This window comes from Emydura macquarii, unplaced genomic scaffold, assembly GCF_026122565.2.
Source record: "Emydura macquarii macquarii isolate MOO-44397 ecotype Brisbane River unplaced genomic scaffold, CSIRO-AGI_Emac_v2 contig_839, whole genome shotgun sequence".
In the NCBI taxonomy this organism is placed as follows: domain Eukaryota; kingdom Metazoa; phylum Chordata; order Testudines; family Chelidae; genus Emydura; species Emydura macquarii.
In genome coordinates, this window is record NW_027130976.1 from 964,387 (window position 1) to 992,312 (window position 27,926).

Genomic DNA, 27,926 nt, shown 5'->3' on the forward strand with positions numbered 1-27,926 from the left:
TTTTCCTCCGCAAATGACTGAGCACAGAAAGGAAAACCTTTAAGGACTAAAATCTCCCTTGTTTTATTAGCTATCGACTTGAAGGCTAATCAGACTTGAAAATAACCCCCTCAACCAAGCTGGGACGCAGAGTCAGGGGTCACTGTGAAGGGGAAAAATCAAACCAAAGCTAGTTGAAATGTGGGTGGGGGGGAAGAAGCAGAGCTCCCTCGTGGAGTTCTTTTGGGCTCTTTGCTTGGGCGCGAGATCCTGGGTAATGGAGAGGAGTCTTTCCCGCTCCACATCCTCGAGCCTCTCCTAATGCTATAAGTAGGAGCTTGCTGTATGAATTCACTGTAAGTGACTGGAGTCAGCTCTTGGTTTTGCTGGGTCAGTGATAATTTGAAAAGCAGGGATATGACAGAGCAAGAGAGAGAGCATGACTTTTTCCCTGACAGCCCCCCGCCCTCCCCCAGTTATTAGCTATCGTCCTTTCCTTGGCCATAAGATCTCTCCCTGGCGAGTGCTTTCCTGGAGTTTTCTACCATTCTGAGTTCTTGTTTCAGACGCGCTGAGGTTTTACCACTACGAGCAGGGCACGTTGCGGAAGCTGCAGCTTTCTGCTCTTGCCAGTTGCAGAAGTGACTCACTGTCACTCACTTCTGGTGCTGCTGGAACAGAACTTCCTAATGACATTGCTTGTGCTGCTGTGCGTTGTGGCCCAAGGGCATCTCTTGTTCAGCAGGGGCTGCCTTTTGGTTTTGGACATCCCCTGAGAGACCTTTCTTGTCCCTGGCCTATCTGAAGAGAGCTGTCTAGTTCCAGAGAGGCAAAAACACAGATAATAGAGCCAGCAAGTGGGAGTGTGTCCCATAGCTCTTCGTGGAGCAGCACTCTGGAGAGTTCCCCTCCGACGATCTGTTGGGACTCAGCTCTCTTCTCTTTCTCACTGTGCCCATGGCCCAGCAGGTACAGGACTGAGCAGCAAGGGACTACCATGCTCCAAGCCCAGTGGCTGTAGAGCCAGACAGCTGGCACTTTTGTCCCTAGCCTGTGATACCTGCAGTGCAGAGGAATGGGCATGGGGTGAGGAGGACTTCTGTGCTTTGCTTCTGACCCGGGACCTGGCAGGCATCTTACAGGCCGTGCAGTGGGAGGGAATGTTCTGCTCTGCTCCTGTCCTGGGAAGTACAGGATCCAGCGTTTCTAATTTTTCTTTTTCTCTTTGTGCAGTGGGTGGAGAGATCCCCCTGGACATGCGGCTCGGGGGCGGGCAGCTGGTGTCTGAGGAGCTAATGAACCTGGGTGAGAGCTTCACACAAACAAATGACCCATCACTGAAGCTCTTCCAGTGTGCTGTGTGCAACAAGTTCACAACAGACAACTTGGACATGCTGGGGCTGCACATGAACGTGGAGCGCAGCCTCCCTGAGGATGAGTGGAAGGCAGTGATGGGGGACTCATACCAGTGCAAGTTGTGCCGCTACAACACCCAGCTCAAGGCAAACTTCCAGCTCCACTGCAAAACCGACAAGCACGTGCAGAAGTACCAGCTGGTAGCACACATCAAGGAGGGTGGCAAGGCCAACGAGTGGAGGCTGAAATGCGTGGCCATAGGGAACCCTGTGCATCTGAAGTGCAATGCCTGTGACTACTACACCAATAGTCTGGAGAAGCTGCGTCTGCATACAGTTAACTCCAGGCACGAGGCCAGTCTGAAACTGTACAAGGTAAGGCTTGGTTTTGCTTTATCTTCCTTGGGGGGACTCTCACCTGAAAGCTGCTCTCTTCTTTATCTTCCTTGGGGGGGGCCCAACTGTCAGGACAAAGGAAGAACAATTTTGATCTAGGGTGAGTGGGCATTTAAACCCATTTGGTATTACGAGTTACACACGTAGTTGACTGCGGGTATGGCCAGACTGGCAACTTCCCTGTGTTCAGACTATGACGATGTGTCACAGCCTTTCATTAACGCTCACCTTCCACGTTAGCGTTGGTCCATGACTGCTGTCTTGGGTTTTGTCTTTTTTCCTCTTGCCTCCACTTTTCTGTCCCTTCTGTAACTATCTTTTCCTTTCCTGCCTCATTTCTCTCTCCGCCCCAGCCTCCCTCTCTGAACCCTGTAGGCTGTAACCCAAGAGGAGCTCCGGATACAGTAAATAGTCCTTTCACTCGCGCAGCAGAATTGCTCCAGACGTTGTTATTGATTTTCACTGGACTTAAAGCTTCACCTTTTTCTCTAATCATCCCATAATGGCTTTAGTATGAACAATCAGGTACAAATCGCCATAAATCTAAGCAGCCTCACTTCACATACCTTCTGCTCACTTACACATGCTGTCTCTCTTGCTGTCTTCTCATTTTGCTCAATTTTATATGCGTTGTCTTGTCTTTTCTTCTTTCCTTTTCTCTCCCTGTAACTCTAAAGGGATCTGCAGCTTTGGGTTAGACTAGGCGGTCTCGTTTTGTACCCTATTTCTTTCTTTTCCTAACCCTTCCGTGACTTTTTTTCCTGTCTGAATGTTACTCTCTCACATCAGGTGAGTTCAAAACTTCGAATTTTCCTTGTGTAAGTTCCACCACACTAAGGAGGAAACGTGTGATTTTTTTCCCCCAGCACAGGGAGTTGTTCCAGGAAATGGACAACTCCAGCAGTTTCAGGGGGAAGAGGAGGAAGCAATAGGCTGGCAAACAGTTTAGACTGCACTATAGCTGCTGGAGACTCAGCTAGCGTTAACAGGGCCCTGCTCTGAGGAAGCTCATGCTCCTGGAGGCCCAGCTGATGTGACCTGGGCTCCTGTGAAAATCATTGTTAATGATGTCATGAGAACTGGTAGGGCGTGGCACAGCTCAGCTCTGAAGATGACTAAATTCACTCTTATTTCTCTGCTTTCAAGTTTGCTATTTTAGGAAAGTTAAAGAAGCCAGGATACCTACGAGAGGAAATTTGGGGTGGAAGCGGGAGGAGGAGAGATCCCAGGGGGGCTGGGAAAGGACATCTGAATAGAGTTGTCTATCTGCAGAATTCAGACTCGTGTGTACCAAGCAGAATGATTTAAACTTACAATAGTTTCTCTAGACTCTTTTTGTTGTTTGAAGACAAGAAAATGGTGACAAGTTGCAAAAAAAAAATTCCTGGTTCAAACCATCTAGCTCTGTTGCCTTCTCTCTTGTGAGAAAGCAGGGGGCATTGGCTTTCTCCCACCCACCCTCCCAAAAAGGGAACATTTATAAATGAAGAGATGGTGCGGGAAACTGTTTTATAAAACAGTATACTAGAGGCTTCTGAAATGCCTTCCCCAGACAGGCAGGCAAAGGAATTCGTTCTGAGGGACACTCGGCAGATTCAGACCTGAGCGCTTTTTAAAATTGTTACTATCTCATTGTCTGTGATGTGAGAGTTCCAGTGAAACGTCCAAGCAAGAGAGAGCAGAAACTACCTTTGGTGTCAAAATACTGCACCTGAGTAGATGCCAGTCTCGCATGGTATATGTAGAAATGTCTACTGGTGTATCCACACATTCCATGAGATGTTAGTGTAGAATTCATTGCACACCTGCTTTCATTGAAAATCATATAATTTATGTTGCTCCTCTTACTTCATTACCATTGTGCTGTCCCATGGAAGGAGAGATTCCCAGAGAGTCTTAGCCTAGCGTTGGTGGATTCAGTGTTCATTTTCATGGAAGAACTTGGCTGTAGATAGAGCTGTTTGCTGAGGTCCTCGGCTCAGATTTTCCATTCTTTAGTGTGGTTTCAGTGCCATAGAAGCTTTGATAGCTGACGGGTGGAGTGGGTGTGGGGGTAGTTCATGGACCAGTTTCTCTTCTCTGAGCCCTTGGTGTGGTCTGCAGTAAATTGAGATTGATTGGATGTTATTTTTCCTCTTGCTAATGTAATCCATTAGCCTGGCACATGCATAATCAGTTTAGAGCACAGTTAACTGGGTGTAATCGAGTTCTTCCCTGTCTGTTAGAGAAAATCCTCTCCAGATGCTGCCTGGGTGAGAGAGCGCACGAAGCTTATCGCGCACAATCCTCCTTACTCTGCCTCTTTGCCATTTTCCGTTTAAATCACGTTATTGGCCACTTGGATTGCCCAAGAGCCACTTCAGCAGCAAGTGGCAGAGCTGGAAACTGTAATCCTGAGACCTCCTTAGCCAGCAGCATAACAGCCTATGAATCCTCTCCCTGCCCCGTGTCCGGTGTTTGCTGGTGACGGTGGAGTCAGTCTGCTTGGAATTGTAACATCACCTGTGTTTCCAAGGTGGCAGTCCCCTCTTATGCAGCATTGGTTTATAAGGGGGAGGGGTTCTTTGGGGGGTGGTTTTTTGTGTTGGAGTTTCTCACTCACTTTGATAAACATGAAGAGATCTGGCAATCCTCCCTTTGCCCCGCCCCAAGTTGTCAGACTAGGACTGGTGCTGAAATCCTGGAAACCGGGAGAAAGCCAACTTCTGTGTGTCTCTCCACTGCTTGTGTTGTTGTGTCCTTTGTCGATATAGTTTTATGCTGTCAGACAAATTACCCACAAGTGCCAATATTGTCATAAATACTTGTTTCAGTTCAAAGTGGAATGAGGGGGACATGCTGGTTCAGGGAATTAATGGGATATGAAATATTTCACTTCTGGTTGAGGCATTGTGGGGCTAGGAGCCAAGAGATTTAGGTTCCATTACAGAATCAGCCACTGACTTGATCTGTAGCCTTGGGCAGATCACTTCCTATCTCTGTAAAATGGGAATGATAATACATGGCTTCCTTTTCCTTCAGTGCATTGAGATTTGCAGATGGAAAGTGCAAAGCATTTCTGATCTTGAGACAAAGTATGCAGATATAGGAACTTTAACCTGTAAATTCAAATTTCAAGTTTAAATTCCCACTTGGCTGGCAAAAGTTATTCCAATTTGGCTTTCCTATGACATGTAACTGAAGGATAGCTAATGTGATGCCAATTTTTTAAAAAGGCTGCAGAGGTGAGCCCGGCAATTACAGGTTGGTTGGCCTAACTTCTGTACCAGGCAAATTGATTGAAACGATAGTAAAGAACAGAATTATCAGACATATAGATGAACATGATTTGTTGGAGAAGAGTCAACATGGCTTTTGTAAAGGGAAATCATGCCTCACCAGTCTACTAGAATTCTTTGAAGGGGTCAACAAGCTTGTGGGACAAGGGTAATCCAGTGGATATAGTGTGCTTAGAGTTTCAGAAAGCCTTTGACAAGGTCCCTCACCAAAGGCTCTTAAGCAAAGTAAGCGGTCATGGGATAAAAGAGAGAGTCCTCTCCTGGATTAGTCACTGGTTAAAAGATAGGAAACAAAGGGTAGGAATAAATAGTCAGTTTTCAGAATGGAGAGAGGTAAATAGTGGTATCCCCCAGGGGTCTGTACTGGGACCAGCACTGTTCAACATATTCATAAATTATCTGGAAAAAGGGGTGAACAGTGAGGTGGCAAAATTTGCAGATGATATAAAATGACTCAAGATAGTGAAGTCCAAAGCAGACGGCAAAGAGTTACAAAGGGATCTCACAAAACTGGGTGACTGGGCAACAAAATGGCAGATGAAATTCAATGTTGATAAATGCAAAGTAATGCACATTGGAAAACATCATCCCAACTATCCATATAAAATGATGGGATCTAAATTAGCTGTTACCACTCAAGAAAGAGATCTTGGTGTCATTGTGGATAGTTCTCTGAAAACATCCACTCAATGTGCAGCGGCAGTCAAAAAAGCTAACAGAATGTGGGGAATTATTAGGAAAGGGATAGATAATAAGACAGAAAATATCCTATTGTCTCTTTATAAATCTATGGTACAGCCACATCTTGAATACTGCATGCAGATCTGGTCACCCATCTCAAAAAAGATATATATGGGAATTGGAAAAGGTACATAAAAGGGCAACTAAAATGATGAGAGATTAATAAGACTGGGGCTTTTGAGCCTGGAAAAGAGACGACTGAGGCGGGATATGATAGAGGTCTATAAAATCATGACTGGTGTGGAGAAAGTAAATAAGGAAGTGTTATTTGCTCCTTCTCATAACACAAAAGATAGTTGTCACCAAATGGAATTAATAGGCAGCAGGTTTAAAACGAACAAAAGGAAGTATTTCTTCACACAACGCACAGTCAGCTGGTGGAACTCCTTGTCAGGGTCTGTTGGGAAGGCCAAAACTACAATGGAGTTCAAAAAAGAACTAGATAAGTCCATGGAAGATAGGTCCATCAATGGCTATTAGCCAGGATAGGCAGGGATTGCTGTTTGCCAGAAGCTGGGAATGTCTGACCGGATGAATCACTTAATGATTACATGTTCTGTTTATTCCCACTGAAGCACTTGGCATTGGTCATTGTCAGCAGACAGGATACTGGGCTAGATGGACCATTGGCCTGGCCTAGTATGGCCGTTCTTATGTGGGAGTTTTTAATCTGATGAAAACTGACTTCCTTAGACTCTGTTAATTAGCATCCCTGCTTGATGGTGTCGTTGGACAAGTAGCTGGGATAATAATGGGAAGGGTCCCAGCATGGACAGCCGTAAAACTCTCTATGTTGAAAGGAACTCTCTGACCTCCCTACTGCTCCTTTTCTGCTTGTTCCCTCCTGAAACAAAGGAATGTAGTTCGTTTCTCTGTGATCCCTCCAGATGTTCCAGCACTTTTCTAACACGCCAAGCTAACGAATGTACAGTACCTGAAGTGCAGCCCCTGCGAGGGAAGCATGGAGATTGCTTAATACCAGTGCACTGCACCATGTGACAGCTGCTGGCTTAGTACAGCTTGTTTTCTGGTCCGTGGTTTTTCCCCTGAAATTCTTACCCCATGCATGTAGGTGAGTTTCCAGTGAGGATCCCACCACGAGGGGAGAAGCTAAGTCCTATCCAAATTCATTTAGTGATGAGGCCTGTGCCTGGGTTCCTTTGCGAGGAGACGAAGCATGTGAAGGGTGCACATATAGATGCACAAGAGGCTATTATATAGGTGGCATTTCCAGAGGGAATTAATTCACTAGAGCAGGAGCTGAGGCTGGGAGCTTCCTGCAGAACGGTTTGTGCTAAGCGCTCTGTGAAGATCATCTTGAAGTGTCAAGACTTGGGTTAGAGCCAGACTCTAGGCTGCGAGCCACTAAAGAAACACACAGCTTGGCATGGCTGTCAGAGTAATTCGAATGTCCCCTATGTTTGCATCTGATATCTTAATATTATGTAGGAGAGGAGGCCTCCTTGGATGACACACTGGTTGTTAAAATCCATCTGTAGTGGTTCTTCGTTAACCTGCAGTGACTGCAGTGAGAAAAGGAAATGTTTCTTTGGTGCCTGTGGAATTACCACCTGACTGTCCTTTCTATTGTGTAAGCTGTTTCCCCGTTTGCTGTGTGCCATGCTGCAGACTCACCCCAGACTCCAGTTGCTCAGAAAAGATCTGGTCAGGCAGGAGGCAGGCTCAAAGCTGCGGTCTTCATGAGGCAGAGGAGCTCGGGAAGCGAGGTCTTGTGCAAATTGCCTTTGTTTAACAAAGAAGAAAAGGACCTAACACACTGAGTTCCCTTTTTAATGTGGGGAGAAAGTGATGTTTTTGCATTTCCCCTGCTCTCTGTTAGAGGTCTGAGGTGTCTGCACACTGGGCTGCTGCAGGTGTGTGCTTTGGCTTGCTCTCTGCCTTTGGAGCCTGTGGGTCTCACACCTCGTTTTAATTTAGCTGGGTTTGTTTTCAGTTTTATCTAATGTTAGAATAGGGCAAATTGTTGCAGAAGATGACGTGTCAGGCAGGGCTTCTGCATGCGTGGAGTGGGGCAATACTACTGGGATGGGCCTGGTGTAAGAACCTAACAAGAAGAACTGGAGTCCACCATTCTCAGTCCTGCCCGTTATCCAGGGGACACTTGTTTTCACACTCGAATGGCTTGCAGTCAGCACTGTTGCTAAGAACATCCTTTCTTGCATCACGATAAACCGGCTTTTTTCCTTTAGGTAACGTCTCTGATCCCAAAGAATTCCAAATGTTTTACAAACGCTTCACCTGAAGAAGAGCTCCCCAGAGCTCCAAAGCTTGTCTCTTTCACCAGGAGCCGTTGGTCCAGTAAAAGGTATTCATTCACACACCTTGTTTCTGATAAATGACCAGCCACTTGGCGCTCCCCTTGAAGAGCAGCTGTTTCACATTGCAATACACAACAGTCAGGTTAAGGACAAGCGGTTGAGGAGAATTATCCAGTTAAACTGCAAAGGACTTCTCTGGATTCAGAAAGTCATTTCTCCAGTGGGAGCTGGGCAAGAAGACCAGAGCTAACGACCCTGGCCAAAAGTGCCATTGGACCTGTAATGTCGACGAATGGTTGTCTCGTACACCACGGCACTGCCTGGCAGCAACGCGGCTCATTAAGTTAGTGCTGGCGCAGAGGGAAGATTCCTGCCTGCTGAATCACTTCTTGTTGCACCCAAGTATTTTCTGGAGAGCTCTCATTCAAGTACTCTTCTCTAGGCAAATGCGGCTTGGTTTTCAGATCCGTGTTTTTATCCCAGAGTGCATACTGGAAAAGAGAGATCTGTCTACTTACAGACATGCACTAGATTTTCCGCTGATGATCGAGTCCATGAATGGTCCCATGTTTTATGATGTAGAGAATTGTATGAAGGAGTTTGGTTTGTGTACTGTCTGCTAGTGAGAGGCCAAAGGTGTGAGAGACTGAAGAGGAAAACTTCTTTTTGTTTTTGTTTTTTTAACTGGCGTCTTAAACTGTCCATTGTGAGTTCAGAGGACACCGTGCACTCGGCTGTCCTCCTGAAGCTGTATGTGAACAACTGACTTCACTAAAGACCTTAGTACTTGGGAAGAGCCATCTTGCAGGTGGTGCAGGCTATAGGATAGCACATAACTCTTTGCTTTGAGCCTTTGCTTGGAACCATAACCTGGCCTCAGGCTTGCATTCAGATGTAACAAGGAACTTGGGGGGTGACATGGGCTCTTCTGCAGCAGTGTATTTGTGGTTTCAGCCCTCTAATGACTGGATGGTTCAACACAGGCACAAGGGAGGATGCTGGGCCACTTTCTAGATCTCCCTCCATCTCTACCTTTTTAAGGTTCTTTGAATGATGTTGAGTTGCTCGCATTGAATCTGTTCTGTGCAATGTAGCAGAGTTCAGAGCCACATCTACCTTCTCGCAGCCTTACCCGTCAGTGTGGCTGAGGTCTAAGCTCTGGAACAGACTCATAAGTGTAGTGAAGAGAAGGAGATGGAGATGGGAATCTAGTTAAAGCACAGAAAATAAGGCATTTTTAGGGTCTTGTAGGAAGTTTTGAAAAGTTAACTTAAAATTCCAGTAGCGGCATCACAAGAAATAAACACTTCTTTATAAATCTTCTCTAAGGCTCCAAACTGAAATGCTTGATAGAAATCTGCTGCTCTGAAGGGTTTGTTTACATGGAGCAGTAATGCACACTAGAGGGGGGTCATTTCCAAAGCGCACCAACATGCTGCACACTAACTAGCTTGTGTAGAGCCTGCTGGTGCAAAGTAAAAGTTCTACAATTCACATAAATGGAATGCTCTTTCAGTACTACTGTAATGAGCTAGGGAACTTTTAGTTCACGCCAGCAGGGTCTGCATGGGGCAGTTAGTGTGCAATATGTTGGTGCGCTTTAGATATCACACCCCTCTAGTGTGCATTGCTCCTCTGTGAAGACAAGCCCTTAGTCTTAGGTAATGTCTGCACTGCCCCACAGTTTGCACTACAGGTGTGAGCAGCAGTGTGCACCACAGTGCTGCACTAACTCCCCCATGTGGACACTGCAGGTGCAGACTAAGAGGTTCCTAGTTCATGTTAATGTAATCCTCTTTGAAGAGCATTCACACCCCTGACGTCTGAATTGTTTGGCAGTGTAGACAGACATAGCCCAGACTCCGCTTCTGAACTGAAATGGCCTCAGGACTGGAGTAAGCTTCACAATCTAGAATCAAGGTTCTGAACTACACTAAACTCAAGCTAAAGTAGGCTCTTGCGCTATAGCAAACGCCCATGTTAGAATGGGCTTCTCCCCACTGGAGTTTGCGTCTACCTGCTCTGAGCTAGGGTAAGTGATCCGCTTTGTAGTCCTTTGCCTCCGTCCTTAATGGGTGCAGGCCAAACATTCTGTGATCCTTCCCGGCAGTGCCCAGGTTTTCAAGGCACCTCGCTACCACCTGCCCTTAGCGTGAGGGAGCCTCATCTGTGCCTGCCAGGGGTCAGCTCTCGGACTCCACCAGCCATGGGCAGCACAAGCCCTCCCCTCCTGCAGGTATGGGATAGGCACACTTGAACCCCCAAGTCCTCTGAGCACCCCGGAAGTGTCCATCTCCTTATTCACTAGACACTCAGCCCGTTGTTCCCAAAGGAACAGTACATTACAGCTTCCTAGTCACACTGTAGACCTCAGTTCTGCTTAAAACACAGCACTTCGAATGTTTATAGTGAAAACAGGAGTAAGTTTATTTCCCAGAGATTCCGATGATAGCAAGTATGATTCATGGAAACAAAGGCAACATATAAAATAAAATCATAACACACATTCGAGAGCTTAAACTTAACTAACAAGATGCCCTTTTGTCTAAGAAGGTTCTGCTTTCTTGAAGTCCTTCCCTGTGTTCTTCAACCAAGATGGCTGAGACTCTCCTTTCATGAGATCAAGTCTGTGGCAGCTTGTCTCCACCAGCTGAAGGATGCCAGGGCGTCCTTCTGCATCCCCAGATATAGCAACAACAACATGCTTACACAGCCAATGTCCATGGCCACGTTGTATGGCTTTATTCCAGATGTCTAAAAGCTCCACCGGGATCTCATGCAGCCAGGTTAATTGCGGATGACTGCAGCCAGTCCGTGGCTAGGCAGTGGTCCCTCCTGATCTCAGTCCGATTGCCAGGGCCAGTGTGCGTGGACTTTATCTCTGAGGCTGGCTGTATGAGCTAAAAGTGCCAGCTGGTGGTGATCGATGATGTCGTCAGTCCTCTCAAGGCTAGTTGTCAGTAATGCATCTCCATTAATGTTCAATCAAACCATCTTATGCCCAGGAGCTGCTGCTGGCAATGCACGTGAAATGCCTCCAGCCTCCTGATGTCTTGTTTAAGCAACATTCAGGTTTCAGATCCGTCTGAGAGATTCAGAAGAACACAGGTTTGCTTAATCCATGCTTGTGAAACTATATACAACTGGTTTTGGCTCCAGAACCTATGCAGGTCCTTTGCGGGTGAGGATACTAAACCAGTTCTCCTAAGGATGGCTGGCTGGCTGAGCCAGCACAGGTGTCTTGTATCACAACTTCTGTGCCAGTTCTCTGGATTTTTGATCGTGCCAAGAAGCCGTTAGCTCAAGAGTAGCTCCCACATGCTGGAAAGTCTCTAATATGTCTTTAAAATCATTTGCATCCTGATGGCGGAGGACGAGATGCGTAAACGAGGTTGGTAAACAGTTGAACCAACTGTTACTGGTATTTGCAGAGATCTGTTAAAGGAGCCAATCCATTGTGTGGCAGAACTGGGCTGGCACTAGGACACATCCCTGCTTCAACCTGGATGTAGTGTAAAACCTGTTGGACCTATGGGAACCCCTTCCCACCCATGCCCTTACGTCGTCATGTAGATCCTGAATTAACCTCAGGAGGATGTCAGGAATCCCATTGCCTTGTAGGGCCTTCCACAGGGCAGCTCTGCCAACAGAATGGAAGGCTGCCTTTACGTCTACATATGCTGCTGTCCAAGGATGATTGAATTCACAATGGTTCTCAGATACAAAACAAAGAGCAGGTATAGGGTCTATTGTAGATTGCCCGGCAATGAAACCGGATTGCTCTGGGCGGCTGCATTTCACAAAGAGAGGCTGGAGTTGGGCGAGTGGGACATGTAGGCTCCACAGGACATGTAAAACTTTTCCAGGTATCTGCTATACTCAGTGCATGGGCCTTTCTCCTTATAAAATTGGATGGTAATCCTTTCCTTCCATTCATCTGGTACGTTCCCCGTAGTCCAAGCCCAGACAAAATGTTGTAATGCTACACTTACGGGCTGTATGGTGCACATGAGAAGTTTTGGTGTTACGCCATCGATCTAGAGGCATTCCTGCCACGCAGTTTCTATATCGGGGACCCAACTTCTTCCAACATAGGTATGCTACACACGTTTCAGGGTTAGGGATTGCATCTACCACCAGTGCCTTTTTCTTGGGATGAACATGTTTTACAATCAGCCTTGTCCGTTGGGACTAAACCCCATGTTTTGGATCGAAGTGATTGAATACCTTTGAATGCAGGTTATTTATTAGATCCTAGTCCCTCTTCTGCCCAGTGCTCAAAATAAGCTTCACAATCCACTTCTTCTCTTGCCCAAAAAATACCTTGTCAATGTTTGTTTAGCAGCATCCTGGCACTGTCTGGCCTCAGACCTCTTTTGCAGACTTTGAAAAGTCTCATTGGATAGCCAGAGGTGTACTTTATAATATTTCAGTTCTAGAACGGTGTCTGTGGCTTCTCGGATGGCTGTGCTCCTGGCTGTCCAAGCGGATTCTGTGTCATCTGGGAGAGCACGAAGTGCATCAGATTGGTTCTGACTCTGACAGAATACTTGCTAACAAGGACTGAATTTTCACAGAAGCATTGTGCCTTGTCTGTCATAACAAGTACTCGTGTGTTGAAATCGGGGAATAATTGCCAGATATATCAGAGCCGTCCTTTGTTCTGTGTGTGTGTGTGTGTGTGTGTGTGTGTGTGTGCGTGCGCGCGCCCCATTCACCTTTTCCCATTAATTTCTTCTCTTGAGTTACCCACAATCTCTTCATTAGCATTTGATTTGCTTTGCAGATAGACTTTCATCGTAAAATGCAGTGTTCTAGCCGTGTCGGTCCCAGGGTAGTAGAGAGACAAGGTGGGTGTTGGTGAGAGAGTTTTTGAGCTTACACAGGGCCCTTCTTCAGACCTAGTCAATGTACTCAGAGTGTCACAGTTAAATCCAAGATTGAACAAATAATTTAGCAGAAGTAGTTAACACACATTGTAAGAGACCATTGATGGTGGAGTGGCCCATTAACACCACTGCAGTCATAGGAGAAAAAGTCGGATTAGTATGTTACAGATTGTTGTAATAAGCCAGTGGGTTTTCAAGCTGTGGTTGGTGGACCCATGGGAGCCACAGACTGTCTCAGATTTCCGAAGAGGTCCGCACCTCCATTTGAAACTTTTTAGGGGTCTGCAAATGAAAAAAGGTTGAAAAAACACTCTAATAAGCCATAGATCCAGTGTCTTTATTAAGACCATGATTTTTAATGTCTAGCAAAGTTATGAATGTAAGCTCCCCAGGCTCATCTTTTGAAAGCGTTGTGCAGGTTTCCTTTGAGGATGAGGACTGCTAGGTCAGACATAGAATGATCGCTTACTGAAAGGTGTTCACCCATAGATCTTTATCATTTTCCTGTGTGAGTTCAGTTGAGAGTATAGTGAATGCCTGGTTTAATTGCTATTGGCACATTTAATGCACTGGATGCAGTGCACCACGTTGTGATAGGCAGGTGTAGGACCCATGGATCTTGAAAGTTGTGTTGTGTGGGGTCTTGATCATTGTAGCAGTGGAGAAATGTTCGCAGGTTTTGCATCTTTTGAGTTGGTGTGTCCTGATCTGTGTGGAGGATCATGGAAGGGGCCACACACACACCCCAAGAGATCCTGGCTCAGTACAGAAATAACCCCCCGACTGCCCACCCCTAGTTGTCACCTTCCACCCCATATGGAATATCATCAAAGAACTACAACCCATGCACAGTGGGGGCCACATCATGAAAGAAATCTTTCCTGAACCCCCACTTCTGTCCTTCAAACAACTCTCCGCCTCTCCAAGCTCATCATCAGAAGCAAGCTCCCCACACACACCAGGACACACCAACTCGAAGTGCCACAGACCCAGCCTGAACAACAGATGCAAAGTCTTTAGCTATATCTCCACTGCCATGACGATCAACACCCCTCACAGCACTGAACACTGTTGTAATAACCCCTAAATCCAGCGTTCAGCGCTGTGAGGGGTGTCTTATGACTACTGGGGTGTTAATAGGCCTCTTCTCCTTGACTGGGCCCTTAGAATACATGCTAACTACTTATGCTAAAGACCTGCTATTCAGCTGTGACGATCTGAGCACCTTTTGCAGACCTGAGGAAGAGCTCTGTGTAGCTCGAAAACTTTTCTCGTCCAATAGATATTACTTCACCCACCTTGTCTCTAATATCCTGGGACTGACACAGCTCCAACAACACTGTATTACAGTACACAGTAGTCAGTCAGGGGATAAGCGACTCCCACCTCTCTTGTAGAACTTGTCTTAAGGCACGTCACCTCTGGGTGACCTGCTTTGAACTACAAGGACTTAAGAACACACACACACCTCTCTGTATATGTTATCCACATGTACATTTCACAGATTATGATGACCAAAGTGACACAGGCGTTCAGTAGAAAACCTTACATGATGCTCTTTGGTAAACTAGAATGTAAATACCAGAGCCAGGGGTCTGTCTCGGTAATGCTTATGCACCCCTGTGCCCTCTCCCAGTTGGCATCTAGAGGTCCTTGGGTCATATGTCCTCACCTGACAGACTGATAACGAACACTGCAGCCTCTCTCCCAAGTCTGAAGAGACCTCCACCAACACATTTCCCCCTAGTAAAAATACCTGTATTTCTATGCATTCAAAGAAAGGATAAAACAACCCTGCAATGAACACCCTGTAGTTGCGTTTTACTAAGCTTTCTCCCCCTGGGACTCATTAAGGAATTTTAATACAGGTAACATATATTATCCATTTAACTGTTTCAGAAATCAGGCCTTCACACTCTGTGCCAGCCTGTCCCACCACATTACCCTTGCAGTAAAGTAGATTTTTGCACTTAATGGTTGAATTACAAAAATGTGTTAATATAGGACCATCAACCTTGTTCTGTATGTTCCAGCCTTTTGGAGGGGTTGGGAGTCAATGAATTTGGAGTGCAAAACCACTTGGCTAAATACTTCACATTTATTCAAAAATTAAAGTCAGACCTTTTGATACATCTTGTCCCTGCTTTTACAATATTGGGGTGTGTACTGAACCTATCATTTCATTGGAAGACAATTATCCTCAGACTCTGAGGGATCGCCAGTGATGTACTGAGCCACTTTCAGCCAACGTCCTAGTGAGGAGAATTTGGTTTGCATAGTGATGAAGGTGAAAAAGCAAGGAAGATAGGAGACCAAATAGACTCCAAAGGCAACAGGAGTCAGAAATCCAAGTCTCGGAGTAGGGAGTTGGGGCACAGCAGCCTCCCATGCCTTCTCAGACTCCAAACTGTCCCAGAAGATTTAGAAGTTAATCCAAAATATTTCACAATTTTTTGCCTAGTCTTTGATCTTAACCTTATGAAAGGTGGGAGAGGTTCTCAGTGCCTCAGTCACCATCGTTTCACGTACAATTGGAAACAACCCTGTGGGCTTGGTTTCTCTCTAATTAGTGGTTGTCAACCTGGGGTACGCAGAAGTCTTCCAGGGAGTACATCAACTCATTTAGATATTTGCCTGGTTTTACAACCGGCTACAGACAAAGCTCTAGCGAAGTCAGTACAAACTAAAATGTCATACATACAAAATGAGAGAGTAAGCAATTTGTCAGCACTAGTGTGCTGTGACACTTCTGTATTTTTAGGTCTGATTTTGTAAGCAAGTAGTTTTTAAGTGAGATAAAACTTGGGGTACATAAGACAATTCAGGTACCTGAAGGGGTACAGTAGTCTGGAAAGTTTGAGAACCACTGTTCCATATCACTCAAGCCACTGGGGGAGAGAGCAGAAGGGTTTACGGGAGTCTTTCCTAGCTGCCCCAGGGCCTTGGTTATAATCTCCACAACTAGGGATTGTAAATTGTGACTGGAGGACAAGATGAGCCCTGTATGACACTGCACAATGCCAGCATTCATCTGAATTAACACTTCATTGGTTTTCACTGTAAGAGGAGAACATATTTGAATGTTTTGTTTAAATTCTACAAAGTATTGTCTGTTCATCTGACTGTGCCATGTCTGTCCTAACGCCCAGCGTCAGCTGGATGGGATAGTATTGTCAGCAGACTGACTGCAGAGGAAGAATGGAAGCAAGGCAGGTGAGGAGAGCAACTTCTTCAGTGTTTGATAGTAGTAGTTCTCTTGAGTCAGGCAAAGCAGAGTGGAATAATACTCTGAAGAGTCTGAGTACTGGTTTGAGTCCATCAATCATGCAGGGTATAAAACACCTGCTAATGACAGGTCTAGGTTCCAGAACCCAGTGAGAAGAGCTCTGAGCTCTGCGTCTGCTCAATCAGAGGGGCGTGAGGCAGATATATATGTACTCGCTTGCATCTATTCACACTCTGATTACATCTGCAGATTTGGCATTGTGAAAAGTTGACCACATGCTCAGGGTTTAGCTGATCGCCATATTTGGGTTCTGGAAGAAATTTTCCCTGAGGGCAGATTGGCAGAGTCTCCGGGGGTTTCGCCTTCCTCTGTAACATGGGGCGCGTCTCACTTGGTGGTGGATTATCTGTACCTTGAAGTCTTTAAACCATAATCTGAGGACTTCAATAACTCAGTCACAGGTTAGAGGTTTATTACAGGGTGTGGTTCTGTGGCCTGGGTTGTGCAGGAGTTCAGACTAGATGATCAAATTGGTCCCTTCTGACCTTAATGTCCATGAGAGTATAAATTCTAAGTGGGAGAGTTAAAATGAAGTTAACTAGAGCTCAGTATTTGAAGGTCTGTGATCCCAAGGCCCTCTGGAGGCTTCCCCCATATGAAGTGCTATGAAGACAGTCATGTACCATCGTTCAAGTCTGAGAGATTCCCTGTAGTGGGCGGGTCTAGGAGGCGGTATACCACATCTGTAAGAGATCGGAATAGGCAAATCCAGACACCTTGTGGCATGCTTGTGCCGCAAGCCATCTGCTAGATGGCTTGTCCTTCCAGGAGAAACGCATTCGTTCATCGAATCGCTTATTGCCACCTGCCTAGTGACACCTCACATGGTAGGGATGACAGGCGTGAGAGATGCCATTTGGAGTGTGAAGCTGCTTTGCTCTTTTCTCCTGTCTAGGTCTCATTGCCGGGTGAAATGGGTACAGTGTCCTTGCCAAAATGAAGGCCTCAGCAGGTGTAGCCATGTCGCAGGCCATGTGGCGACAGGACCTTTTGGTCTTTCTCCCCTGCTTGTGTTTATTTACTGACATCGCGAGCCCTGAATTCGCTCTAGAAGCCGAGCCCTTGATGCTGGGCTCTAGCTAGTAGCAAATAACAACTTAGTCCTGTGACGTCACAATCGCATTTTTGTAACTGGTGAAAATGGGTTTGTCTCCAGCCCAGTAGTTAGTGTTCAACACTTGTCAGGGTGACCATTGAACAGGCATTTTCAGCAGTGGGTCAGTTTTCTAGTGCTGAGGAGTCTTGGTGTGCTCGCTATGCAGGGTGGGATCTGTGAGATGTGCGACTGCTCTTGATTTGTCAGAGTGTGTTAGAAATACCACTTTGCAATGCAGTTTTCAACCCGTGATGTCTCCTAAGGCAAGTGTGCTTTATTTGGACAGTGCTACGAAACTAATGACAGCTACGGTCTGAAAAGTGACTATGAAAATTGTATTTGTGGTTCTGTTAGATCTCTGATCCCATGTAAAAAGTGCTTAGTGCACAACTACAAAGATGTTTTTTCTGACCAGCCCTGCAAATCCTGCCTGAGCTAAAAGAATCATGTGGGTTCTTTCCCTCTTGTGCATCATTACTTGCAATAAAAGTTCTGCAAATCAAATTACGGCAGGAGTTACACTTGTACAGACCAAATGTCTAAAAACTGTGCTTTAGGTTACACCAATGCAGCTGTCAGTGGTGTCATTGGGTTCACCAGGCATCTGCCTGGAACATAGTAAACAAGTCTGTTGGTGATGCACAAGGAGGAATAGAATCCAGCTCATTCACTATTAGTGCTTTTGGCTCTTTGGTGCTAACAGGAGTAAAAATCACTAACTATTATTTGTTAAGTTGGCTGTTCTGACTTCCAGAGTGCCATGGATGTTCCCTTCCGTTGGACACCAAAAATGCCTTGATTTGTTCCTGTCCATTTCCCTTGTGCTGCTTTTAAAACCAGTAAAACAGAAAGAGCTAGCATGGAGATATCCATGTTCCAGACCTCTGAAATGGTCAGCCAAGTGCAGTTGATCTTAGGACACTGGCTTCCACAGACTCCCGCACATTTGTCTGAATTTTGCTGCGTTGCAGCCAGCTCTGGTTTAAAGGGAACTGTGTGTAATGCTTTGGCTAGCGATATAGGCATGGTCTCATTTTACAACTTTTATCTCTGAATCTGTTTGATCTGTTCTTGTATCTCTCGGTTCCCCCCAGTCACGTGGTCGTTTGCACGGGCTCCAGGTCTGCCGGCGTAGGGAGGTGGATACTCAGCTGTACTTTCAGGGAGTGCCGGCTCAGTGCCGCCTCCTTTCCCATCAGCTGTCTTGCAGCGAGGTTCACGTTCAGGGAGTTGACAAGGCCTGGTGCCTTCATTTATTCTATTTGGATACTTTGGAAAGGAGTTAATTCTCTCTGACCTGCTGTCATTCACTTCTATCCAATGGCCTCTATCTTTCACTCATGCACTCTTGTACATACTTTGGAAACCCGTCTCACCCACTGCTCCCCCTTTTCTTTCTCATGCTAGGAGAATGATAGGTTTAAAAAAAAAAAAATCACCTGGGGAAGTTTGAGGCGGCAGTAACAAAGCCTCTCTCCACAGAGGGAAGGCTAATTACACAGCTAATTAATCCAACAGATGTCACTTTAAATGCCTGGTTCTTTGTGCATCTGTTGCGCACACATGCTGGTTAAACAGATTTCATGGACCCTGTTCAGAATGCCTGTACAGGCTGTTGGAGACTGTCCCTTTAAAGCCTGGTGGGCCTTGCTACTTCTCTGAAGTTTGTATCAAGAAACCGGGGTCCCGGAGAGTTGAGTCTAGACTTCATTCAAAATAGATGGCAGTAGGAGATAAAGTTCCTCTGGTAGGTAAGATTAATCTCCATCTGAAATATTAAACTAGCCATCAGTCCCCTTCCTCCCCACACTCGTGTTGATCTTTCACCCTCCCAGAGGGAGAAGAGTCCTGCATGGTACACCAGCGTAACAGAGGCTCAGGGAAAAGAGTCTGGACATCTGAGCCTCTCCACTTTAGGTCACCTGTTCTCTTCCCAGTTCTGCAGTATCTGAAGCTCTTAGTCTGTTTGAAGTATAGTTGGCCTGTCTGGTTCACATTCCAGTGACAATAGGTATACATATGGAGTTGGTTTCAGTGTTGGATTGAAGTCATGGGCCTATTGCAGGAGTGGGTGTGTGAGGTTCTGTGGCCGCAGACTAGCTGATGGGGAGGGTCCCTTCTGGCATGAGACAGCCGGGTGTTGCTTTCGGAGCACAAGTGGTAGAAGTGGGGGGGGGAAACGAGAGGTTTCCCACAGATTATGGATTTGTTACAATGTGTGTGGTAGCCTGAAGGAGGCAGCCGGACAGGTGGAGAATGACATGGCATAAGGGGAAGAGGTAAATATAGCCCAAGGCAGAGGGAGGTTTTTCTTGGGGGCTTAGAGCCTTGAGTAAATCACTGTTACTGCAGTTGATTCAGCATAATTGATGTGTCCTCATTTCCCACAGCTGATGAGGATTATATCAGCTCGGTTTAACAGTCTCATTTGCTGCTCCGAGTGCACACTTGTGTTAATGTGGTTCAGTTAATGATAGGAGAGAGGATGAGGTGTCACTGCTCATACACAGAGTGAGTCTGTGGAGAGGGAGCTCTGTTGGAACCTACACAGCTTCCCGTTGACTCTCAAAGGGCCGGCTTTGCAAAGACAGCAGCCAGAACTCTAAGGAACCATTCTTGGCTGTGCCTTATGCAGGTACAACTGCTAGCCTCGCTGGTGCCGGTGCTGGTGCATCTTCCTCCTTTCATAGTTCACTTTCCTGCGGCGTGGTTCCGTGGTCACCAACCGTACGCATTCTGGACCCGGGAAGCCTGAGGGTTACGAAGGCTCAAGTGCTATAGCAAAAATTCAGTGCTGCCTCCCAGGCCCCAGGAGGTGGGAAGTGCAGAGTTACAGTTCCTGCATGCACTGACTCCGTTTCTGAGGTCCGAGTCACTGCACACCTTTCTGTTGCTGCCTTACAGCCCAAGGTCCACTCCGGATTAGGGCCACCCGGTGTCAGACTCTGTGTATACATGTAGAAATAACTGTCCCTGTCCTGAAGAGCTTACCACCAGAAGTCTTGTCAGATTAGGAGACGATGTGTGTTCTTGTCAGGACTAGCGTGTGGTAGTTAACATGAGGTAGAATAGACAAAGCAGTTGGTAGTTTTCACACAAGCTGTCATGTGACGGTAAACGCTGGGCTCCCCGCTAGAGTTTAACTTGACTTGCTAAGCGGTGAACAGTACAAATTGTCTTGGGTTCACTAGATGTTTACCTCTCTTGGTTACCAGGTGTTAGCCCAGGTAAGAACACACCCTTTCTCCTACTGTGGATACTCCTGAAGTTAACACTGCCTCCTCTGATCATCTGAGTGCCTTAGCCCAGCTCTGGGGAGACGAGGGTGAAGTCTAGAGGCGTTGGTCTGCTGCTGTTTGATATGGGCTATGCCATTGACCATGAACTATTGACCATGCCTATTCTTGAGAGACTGTTGGGGGATGGGAAAGATCTGTGGTGTGATTTGAATGGATTTAGGTAACGGGCCTCTGCATTCATGAAAGATGTTGTTGTTCTGGCATTGAAGGCAAATGTTTATTTGCTGACCCATGGACTGAAGTAGGGTGGGTGGAAGAGGCAGATCATCTCCCCTAATTCCAGTTTTTAAGTTTGTCAGACATGCATATAAATAGTTAAACCTATTATCTAACTTGTGGCATGGTGCCAGCCCCTGGCATCAGTTGTCTGACAACACAACTCCAAAGGCCCTGTGCATTGCTGTGTTCCTGAAGGCAAAGCTGCTGTTGGTTTCACCAGGAATTAAACAATTACTGAATCTTAGTTCTCCCCACCTTCCGTGAATTGACTCTATAAATTGTCAGCCTGTTGACATTTTAATGCGAATTATGTCATATGGTATCCCCTTTGATTTCAACATGCCTCAGTTTGTAAATACATGAGCCTCTCAAAGGCTTGTGGTTAGCATACACAGAGGAGGCCTCAGGGGTTTGGTGGGGAGTGAGCACAATGCTTGTCTCTTTCAGCAGTGCGTGTGCCTGGCATGGAAAGACTCTCTTACAGCCCAGTCGCAAGAAACATGCAGAGGGGCCGTCCTGAGGCACCAGCAGCTGGCAGGGCTCCTTGGGCACTGCTGTCAGCGCTCTGGCAGAGTAGGAATGGTGCTCCAGAGAAGATTCCAGGGCGACTGCTTCATGCTGGATTAGTGCTGTCCTTGGCCATGTTTGTTCTTTGCCGTACATTTATCTCCACCCCCGGCCCCTCACCCCCAATGCTGGCCATTGTACAGACTTCGGACTGTTAAAGTAAATCAATCTGGTGGTGTGCTGTTCCCAGTAGCTCCTTCATCCGTGTAGGACAAATATCCAAAACAGATGTGTCCAGATGCACTTGAAGTGGGGGAGCAGTGAACAGATGAAGCCATTTACCCATCTCAGATTTTATTGAGCACTCCTCCTCCTCCCTTCTTCCCCCGGGGTGTGTATTATGCACACAGTAATGTTGGGGCAGTGATTGTTAGTTGTAGCTGACTGTTAGAAGTGTGTGTGCATGTTGCACTTTTTAATACTATCTCTTTTGTGTGTTTCAAAATCGCCTTTCCACTCTTATCTGTGAAGTGTTTGTCTGGAAGATCTGTGGGGAATGGGGCACAGAATATGTATATAACCTATACAGAAATACAGGTCATCTGTATAAATTCCTAGTAAAAATTGTGATAACTTTAATTGCCTTAAGAGTACACATCAGAACTTTAAGGTAAAAAACTTTGCATCGATGATGTAATTGCTCCAAAAATAAGCACTTTAAACCCAGGAAACTAACGCTAAGGTTAAGTTTAAGAAAATAAATTAATGTATAGAAATGTATGGTGAAGTCACCCAAACTCCCTGGTATTACTATTATTTTTATTGCCCTGGTGCCAAGTGCCCTAGTCATGCACCAGATGATAAAAAGATGGCCTCTCCACAAAGAGTTTAATCCAGGTAGATCGTAAACCGGTCAGTCGTATATTTAAAAGCAGAAGGGACCATTATCACTGACACACAGGTTCACATAGGCATAGAATCCCATACTCTCTTTTCTGCCTCAAGCCCATAACTTCTGTTTTGAGCTATAGAATATCATTTTAGAAAGACATAGTCTTGATTTAAAGACTCCAAATGATGGCGAATCCACCACATACCTTGATAAATTGTTCGAATGATTAGTGTGCCCATTGTTTAAAAATAAAAACAAAGACCTTGCACCTTATTTCTGCTTTGAATTTATTTTGCTTCAGCTTCAAATATTGGCTCGTATTATGCCTTTTTCTGATAAATTTAAAGAGTTCTTTACTCTTAGAAATCTTTTCCCCATAGAAGTGTTTGTTGACCAGGAACAAGTCACCTCTTAATTTCTCTTGGATAAATTAAATAGAATGAGCATGGCTCTCGCTACAGAGGGCTTACTTAATTTTGCTCTATAGTGACAGCAAACGATAACGGAGCTGAGGTTGAAACATATTCGTGTTTATCCCTGATTACATGAGCCTTATTTTTAAAGACACGTAGATATTCCTTATTTTTAAAGACACGTAGATTGTTCCTTTGAGAGCTATGGGAGAGGGTAGCCATTTTTTAAAGAGGGCAGAAAAGGCACTGTACGTTAAAACTCAACTCTGCCTTGCCTATGGAGCCATGACCACCACCTCTGTAATCATCAGACGATACAGTCTGAAAAGGAAAAGCTGCCACCAGAAGCTTGAGCTGCTGGAATCTCCTGGATTAAATTCTTCCCAGCCAAAAACATTCCAGAGAGGAGGCGTTGTTTGTTATTTACTCTGATTTAGTAACTCCCATTATTTTATGGTTGTGGGAGTGATACACAAAACATGGGACGCAGCAAGTCCAGCTCTAAACTCTGGGGTCAAGGCCCTTGCGCTTGTGAGGGAAGATCGCGTGTCTGTTGTAAAACACCTCCCTCTCATGCTGCCTTAGCTTTTGTTACCTTACTCATACTGCATGGGCAGAGGAGGGTCTCTTGGTGCTTTTCACAGCTGTACTGTGGTCTGGCATTGTTTGAATTCTTCTGTTGCATTTTGACACGCTCCGGGGTAATGATGCCGTTATTATCAGCATAAGGCCCTGAACAGGACTGATCTCCCATTGTGCTAGGTGCTATACACAGTAATGTTGTCTCGGCAGCCCAGGAGGTACTGGGCCCAGTCAGAAAGGTGAATTGCTTTTTGCAGCAAAGCAACCCTGGCAGTAGGCAAAGACCTGCTGAAACTAGTGAGATTCGTGTAGTCTCTTCAGAATATTTTTATAGTAAATTGATTATTGCTTATAATCTGTAAATACTCCTGCCAGACTAATGGCAGCTCTTCCAAAAGAGCTGGCTTCCTGCCTTAGATCTGGAGTGGGGATCGAAGTGGGGAAACGGCAGTTGTCCCTTGTCTTATGTCTCCCTTTCCACTGCCATTCACCCAGCATTCCTCCTGCACACCTTTGCTTCCTGGGCGATCAGAGCAGCAGTGAACTTCACAAACTGACTGTCCAGCCTGCACAGCTGGCCAACTTGCTTTCATGTTTCTCAGCTGCTGCCGTGTCCATTTCAGCGGTTGCTCCACTTGCACGCTGACTGGAGTATGGAATCTAGAAGGAGGGGCCAGTATGGCTGTGCCAAAAATGTAGACATGCTAGTACCACCATGCCACGGCACTGAAGCCTGCTTTGACCCTGCATCTTCCTGACTGCCAGTTCTTGAAAAGAAAACTACTTTTGCTTGCTTTCTGAAGTCCGTTACTCTCACTTCCCCTCCGTCCTAAACTGTTTTCGTTGTATCCATCGACATAATATCTAGGTGCTCGTCTAAAATGCTGGCATGCCATCTGTCACAGATTCATAGAACTGGACCTGTGCCCCAGCTTTTAAATGCTCTCGTGGAAGAGCGGCTCTCAGCCTTCCCAGATTATTCTACCCCTTTCAGGAGTCTGTCTTGCGTACCCCCAAGTTTCACCTCACTTAAAAACCGCTTGCTCACAAAATCAGACCTAAGAATACAAAAGTGTCACCGCACACTAGTACTGACAAATGGCTGACTGTCTCGTGTTTACCGTATCATTATAAAATAAATCAATTAGAATATAAACACTGTACTTACATTTCAGTCTATAGTACATAGAGCAGTATAAACAAGCCATTGCTATGAAATTTTACTTGGTACTGACTTTGTGAGTGCTTTTATGTAGCCTGTTGTAAAACTAGGTAAATATCATCTAGATGAGTTAATGTACTTCCTGGAAGACCTCTGTGTACCCCGAGGGATACACGTACCCCTGGTTGAGAACCACTGTCTTGGAGGACTCCCTTCAGTGGGCCAGACTCCTAAATAGTCTTACTTTTCAGGGTAGACCACGTGGCCTCACCCCATTAGGAGGAGTGTAGATTAGTTTAGATTAGTATAGAGAAATAAAGGTCAAAACATAGTCTGTGTAGCCAAGTCAGAGCAATCCACCAGCCAAGCTGTCATGGACTCCATTTTAGGCCCTGTCTCTGTGTGTGTCTACACTGCCATGAACACCTGGGGCTAGCCCCTCTCAGCTGACTCAGGCTCACAGGTCTCGGGCTACAGGACTGTACAGTTGTGGTGTAGATGCTCAAGCGTGGGCTGGAGCCCTGGCTCTGGGACCCTTCACCCTTGCAGTGTAGATCTACCCTCAATGACCACTTAATCAGTCCAAAGTGAGAGCAGGCAGCATCTTCCAGTAGCCAACCCTTTACCTTCTGCTGCGTACCTCTAAGTCTGTCGTCACAACCTCACCTGCTGGAGCGTTCCACTGTTGAGTGTAGATTGTTTGTTTGATCAGTTGTTTGATCAGGCTTCTGTCGTATTTCTGGACCCTCTGTGGATCTCAATCAGTTCCTTAATGACCTGTTCATTACATCCCAGACTGCAGGGTGACACCCTTACCTCCTTTCCTAGGCTGTGCCAGGGGACCCCTTTGTACCCACTGGATGGTAATGCAATGTACAGAGGGGAAACTGAGGCACACACCCTGTTCATAAACTATTACTGAAAAATCCTGCTTTGTCACACGACTGACGACTCTCTCAACAGCAGTCTGTTGTGCCGGTGATGGAACGCTTTCCACTCTAACACCCTCCTGAGTTATTGCTGAACAGCAGCAACTCACTAGATATTTTCAGTCAGCACATCTGGATAACTGGCATGCAAGCTTTTGAAACTCTTGTCCTTCGAGCTCTGTGGACTGTAAATGCTGATTTCAGTAACTCTTCGGAACTGGGGAAGGTTAAATGGGACGACTTGGGCCATCACAGGCCTGTCAGCCTGACATTGATCCTGGGCAGGATAATGAAGCAGTTGATACCTGACTTGACCAATCCAAAATTAAAGGAGAATAGCATAAATAACGCCAGGCAACACTGGTTTATAGAAAACAGATCCGGTCAAACTAACTTGATCTCTTTTTTGCTGAGGTAACAAGTTGGGTTATAAAGGTCATAGCATCATTGCAATATACTTCTAGTTCTGTAAGGCATTTGACTTGGTGTATCTCCTGATATTTTGATTTAAGAAACTAGAATGATATGAAGTCAAAATGGCAGATATTATATGGATTCAAAACTGGCTAAATGACAGATCTCAAAATGTAATTGCAAAGAGAGAATCATCTTCCAGCGTCTCTGTTTCTAGTGGGGACCCCAAGAAAGCAGTTCTTGACCTTGCTTAGCTTGGGTAAGCCCTGAGGACGTAGAAGCTGCTGTAATGTGCAAGCTCTATGTCAATTTTTGGAAGCGAAGACTGTAACTTACTGTGTGTGTGTGTGTGTGTGTGTGTGTGTGTGTGTGTGTGTGTGTGTGTGTGTGTGTGTGTGTGTGTGTGTGTGTGTTTTTACCTTCTTTAACCTTGTAAATAATTCTTGTTTCCTTTTCTTAGTTAATAAGCCTTTAGTTTAGTTTATTGCAGGATTGGCTACAAGCATTGTCTTTGGTGTGTGGTCTGAGGGAGTGGGGGTAAACCTGAATATTGTGATTTTTGGTATAAGGGACCATCTATCACACAGGCAGGTTTGTCTGGGTGGCAAGCTAGACCGGAGTGCCCAATGGGACTGTCTTTGTCTACATGTAAAGGCTGTCATAGTGCTTGAGGAGTACACACTTGATACTTGGTTGGTGAAATCTAAGAACAGATCTCACAACAAGTCTGGGATTTGTGCCCTGGTTTGTAACCATGCCGTGAGGTTGCACCCACATTTGTGAGGCACTCCAGACAGCTTTGACGAGGGGTATGGAACAGCTTCCATACGAGGAGAGATTAAACAATCTGAAACTGTTCAGTTTAGAAAAGAGATGGCTAACGGGCATATATTAGAGGTCTGTAAATCATGAATGGTGTGGAGAAAGTGACTAGGGAAGTGATCTTTATCTCTTCATATAACACAAGAACCAGGGGTCACCCAATGAAATGAATAGGCAGCAGGTTTAAAAATAACACAAGGCAGTATTTCTTCACGCCACGCACAGTCAGCCTGTGCAACTCGTTGCCTGGGGATGTTGTGAAGGCCAAAATTATAACTGGGCTCAAAAAAGGATCAGATACATTCATGGAGGATGGGTCCATCAATGGCTATTAGCCAAGGTGCTCAGGGTTGCAGCTCCATGCTCCGGGTGTCCTTAAACCTCTGACTGCCAGAAGCAGGGACTGGATGGCAGATGGATCACTGGAAATTGCCCTGTTCTGTTTATTCCCTCTGGAGCCTGGCATTGGCCACTGTTGGAAGACCAGATATAGGGCTAGATGGGCCATTGGTCTGACCCAGTATGGCCGTTCTTTTGTTCTTATGGTATAGTCTCTGTATTTAGCACTGGTGCAACAGCGAACTGGAATATTGTGTCCCGTTCTGCTGTTCACAATTCTAGAAGGATGTTGATAAATTGGAGAGGGTTCAGAGGAAAGCCACGGGAGTGATTAAAGGATTTGAAAACCTGCCTTATAGTGAGAGACTGAGAGACTCTCAATCTACTTAGTTTAGCAAAGGGAAGGTTAAGAGATGACTTGATCAGACTTTCAATACCTACCTGGGGAAGAGAAATTTTATGATAGCTGGCTCTTAAATTTAGCAAACAAAAGTCTTACAAAATCAGTGGCTGAAAGTTGAAGCAAGAATTAGAAATAAGGAGCAAATGTCTAATGATGAGGGTAATTAACTACGGGAACAACTTACCAAGGGTTCTGCATCACTGCAAACTTTTAAATCAAGATTGGCGGTTTTTCTAAGGACATGCTCAAGTTCAAACAGAAACTAGTGCAGGGAAGTCCTATAGCCTGCGTAATACAGGAGCTCGAGTTAGATTATCACAATGATCTCTTCTGGTTTTATAGTCTGTTCCTGTGTGAAATTGTTTCATGGCTTTCTTAGACGGCAATGGAGTGAAGAGTTTCAAAGGTTACTGGGGAAGCTACAAGCCCAGAGCTGAATAGTGTGTGTCTGGGTAAACAGCGCTGCCATGAGCAAGCAGAATGAGCGTAGCCCTGCAGGATGTATTCAGAGCTAGAGAGAAGAGTGGCTGGTGGCAGCCCAGTAATGCACAGTGTTGATTTCTCAACTTTGTCTGATTTCTGTAGGCCTGTGTGTCTGTATGGATGAGAAAAGATACGATAGAAACTGGGGCAAATGGAATCCAGA

The 27,926-nt window shown here is 45.7% G+C and overlaps 1 protein-coding gene across 1 annotated transcript in view; it reads left to right on the top strand.

Moving 5' to 3' along the window:
* ZFHX3 (zinc finger homeobox 3) overlaps window positions 1-27,926 on the top strand; it is a 246,045-nt gene that overhangs the window by 92,590 nt on the left and 125,529 nt on the right. Inside the window, 1 exon segment of the mRNA XM_067543393.1 lies at window positions 1,213-1,709. Within this exon segment, the coding sequence (XP_067399494.1) occupies window positions 1,213-1,709 (497 nt within the window).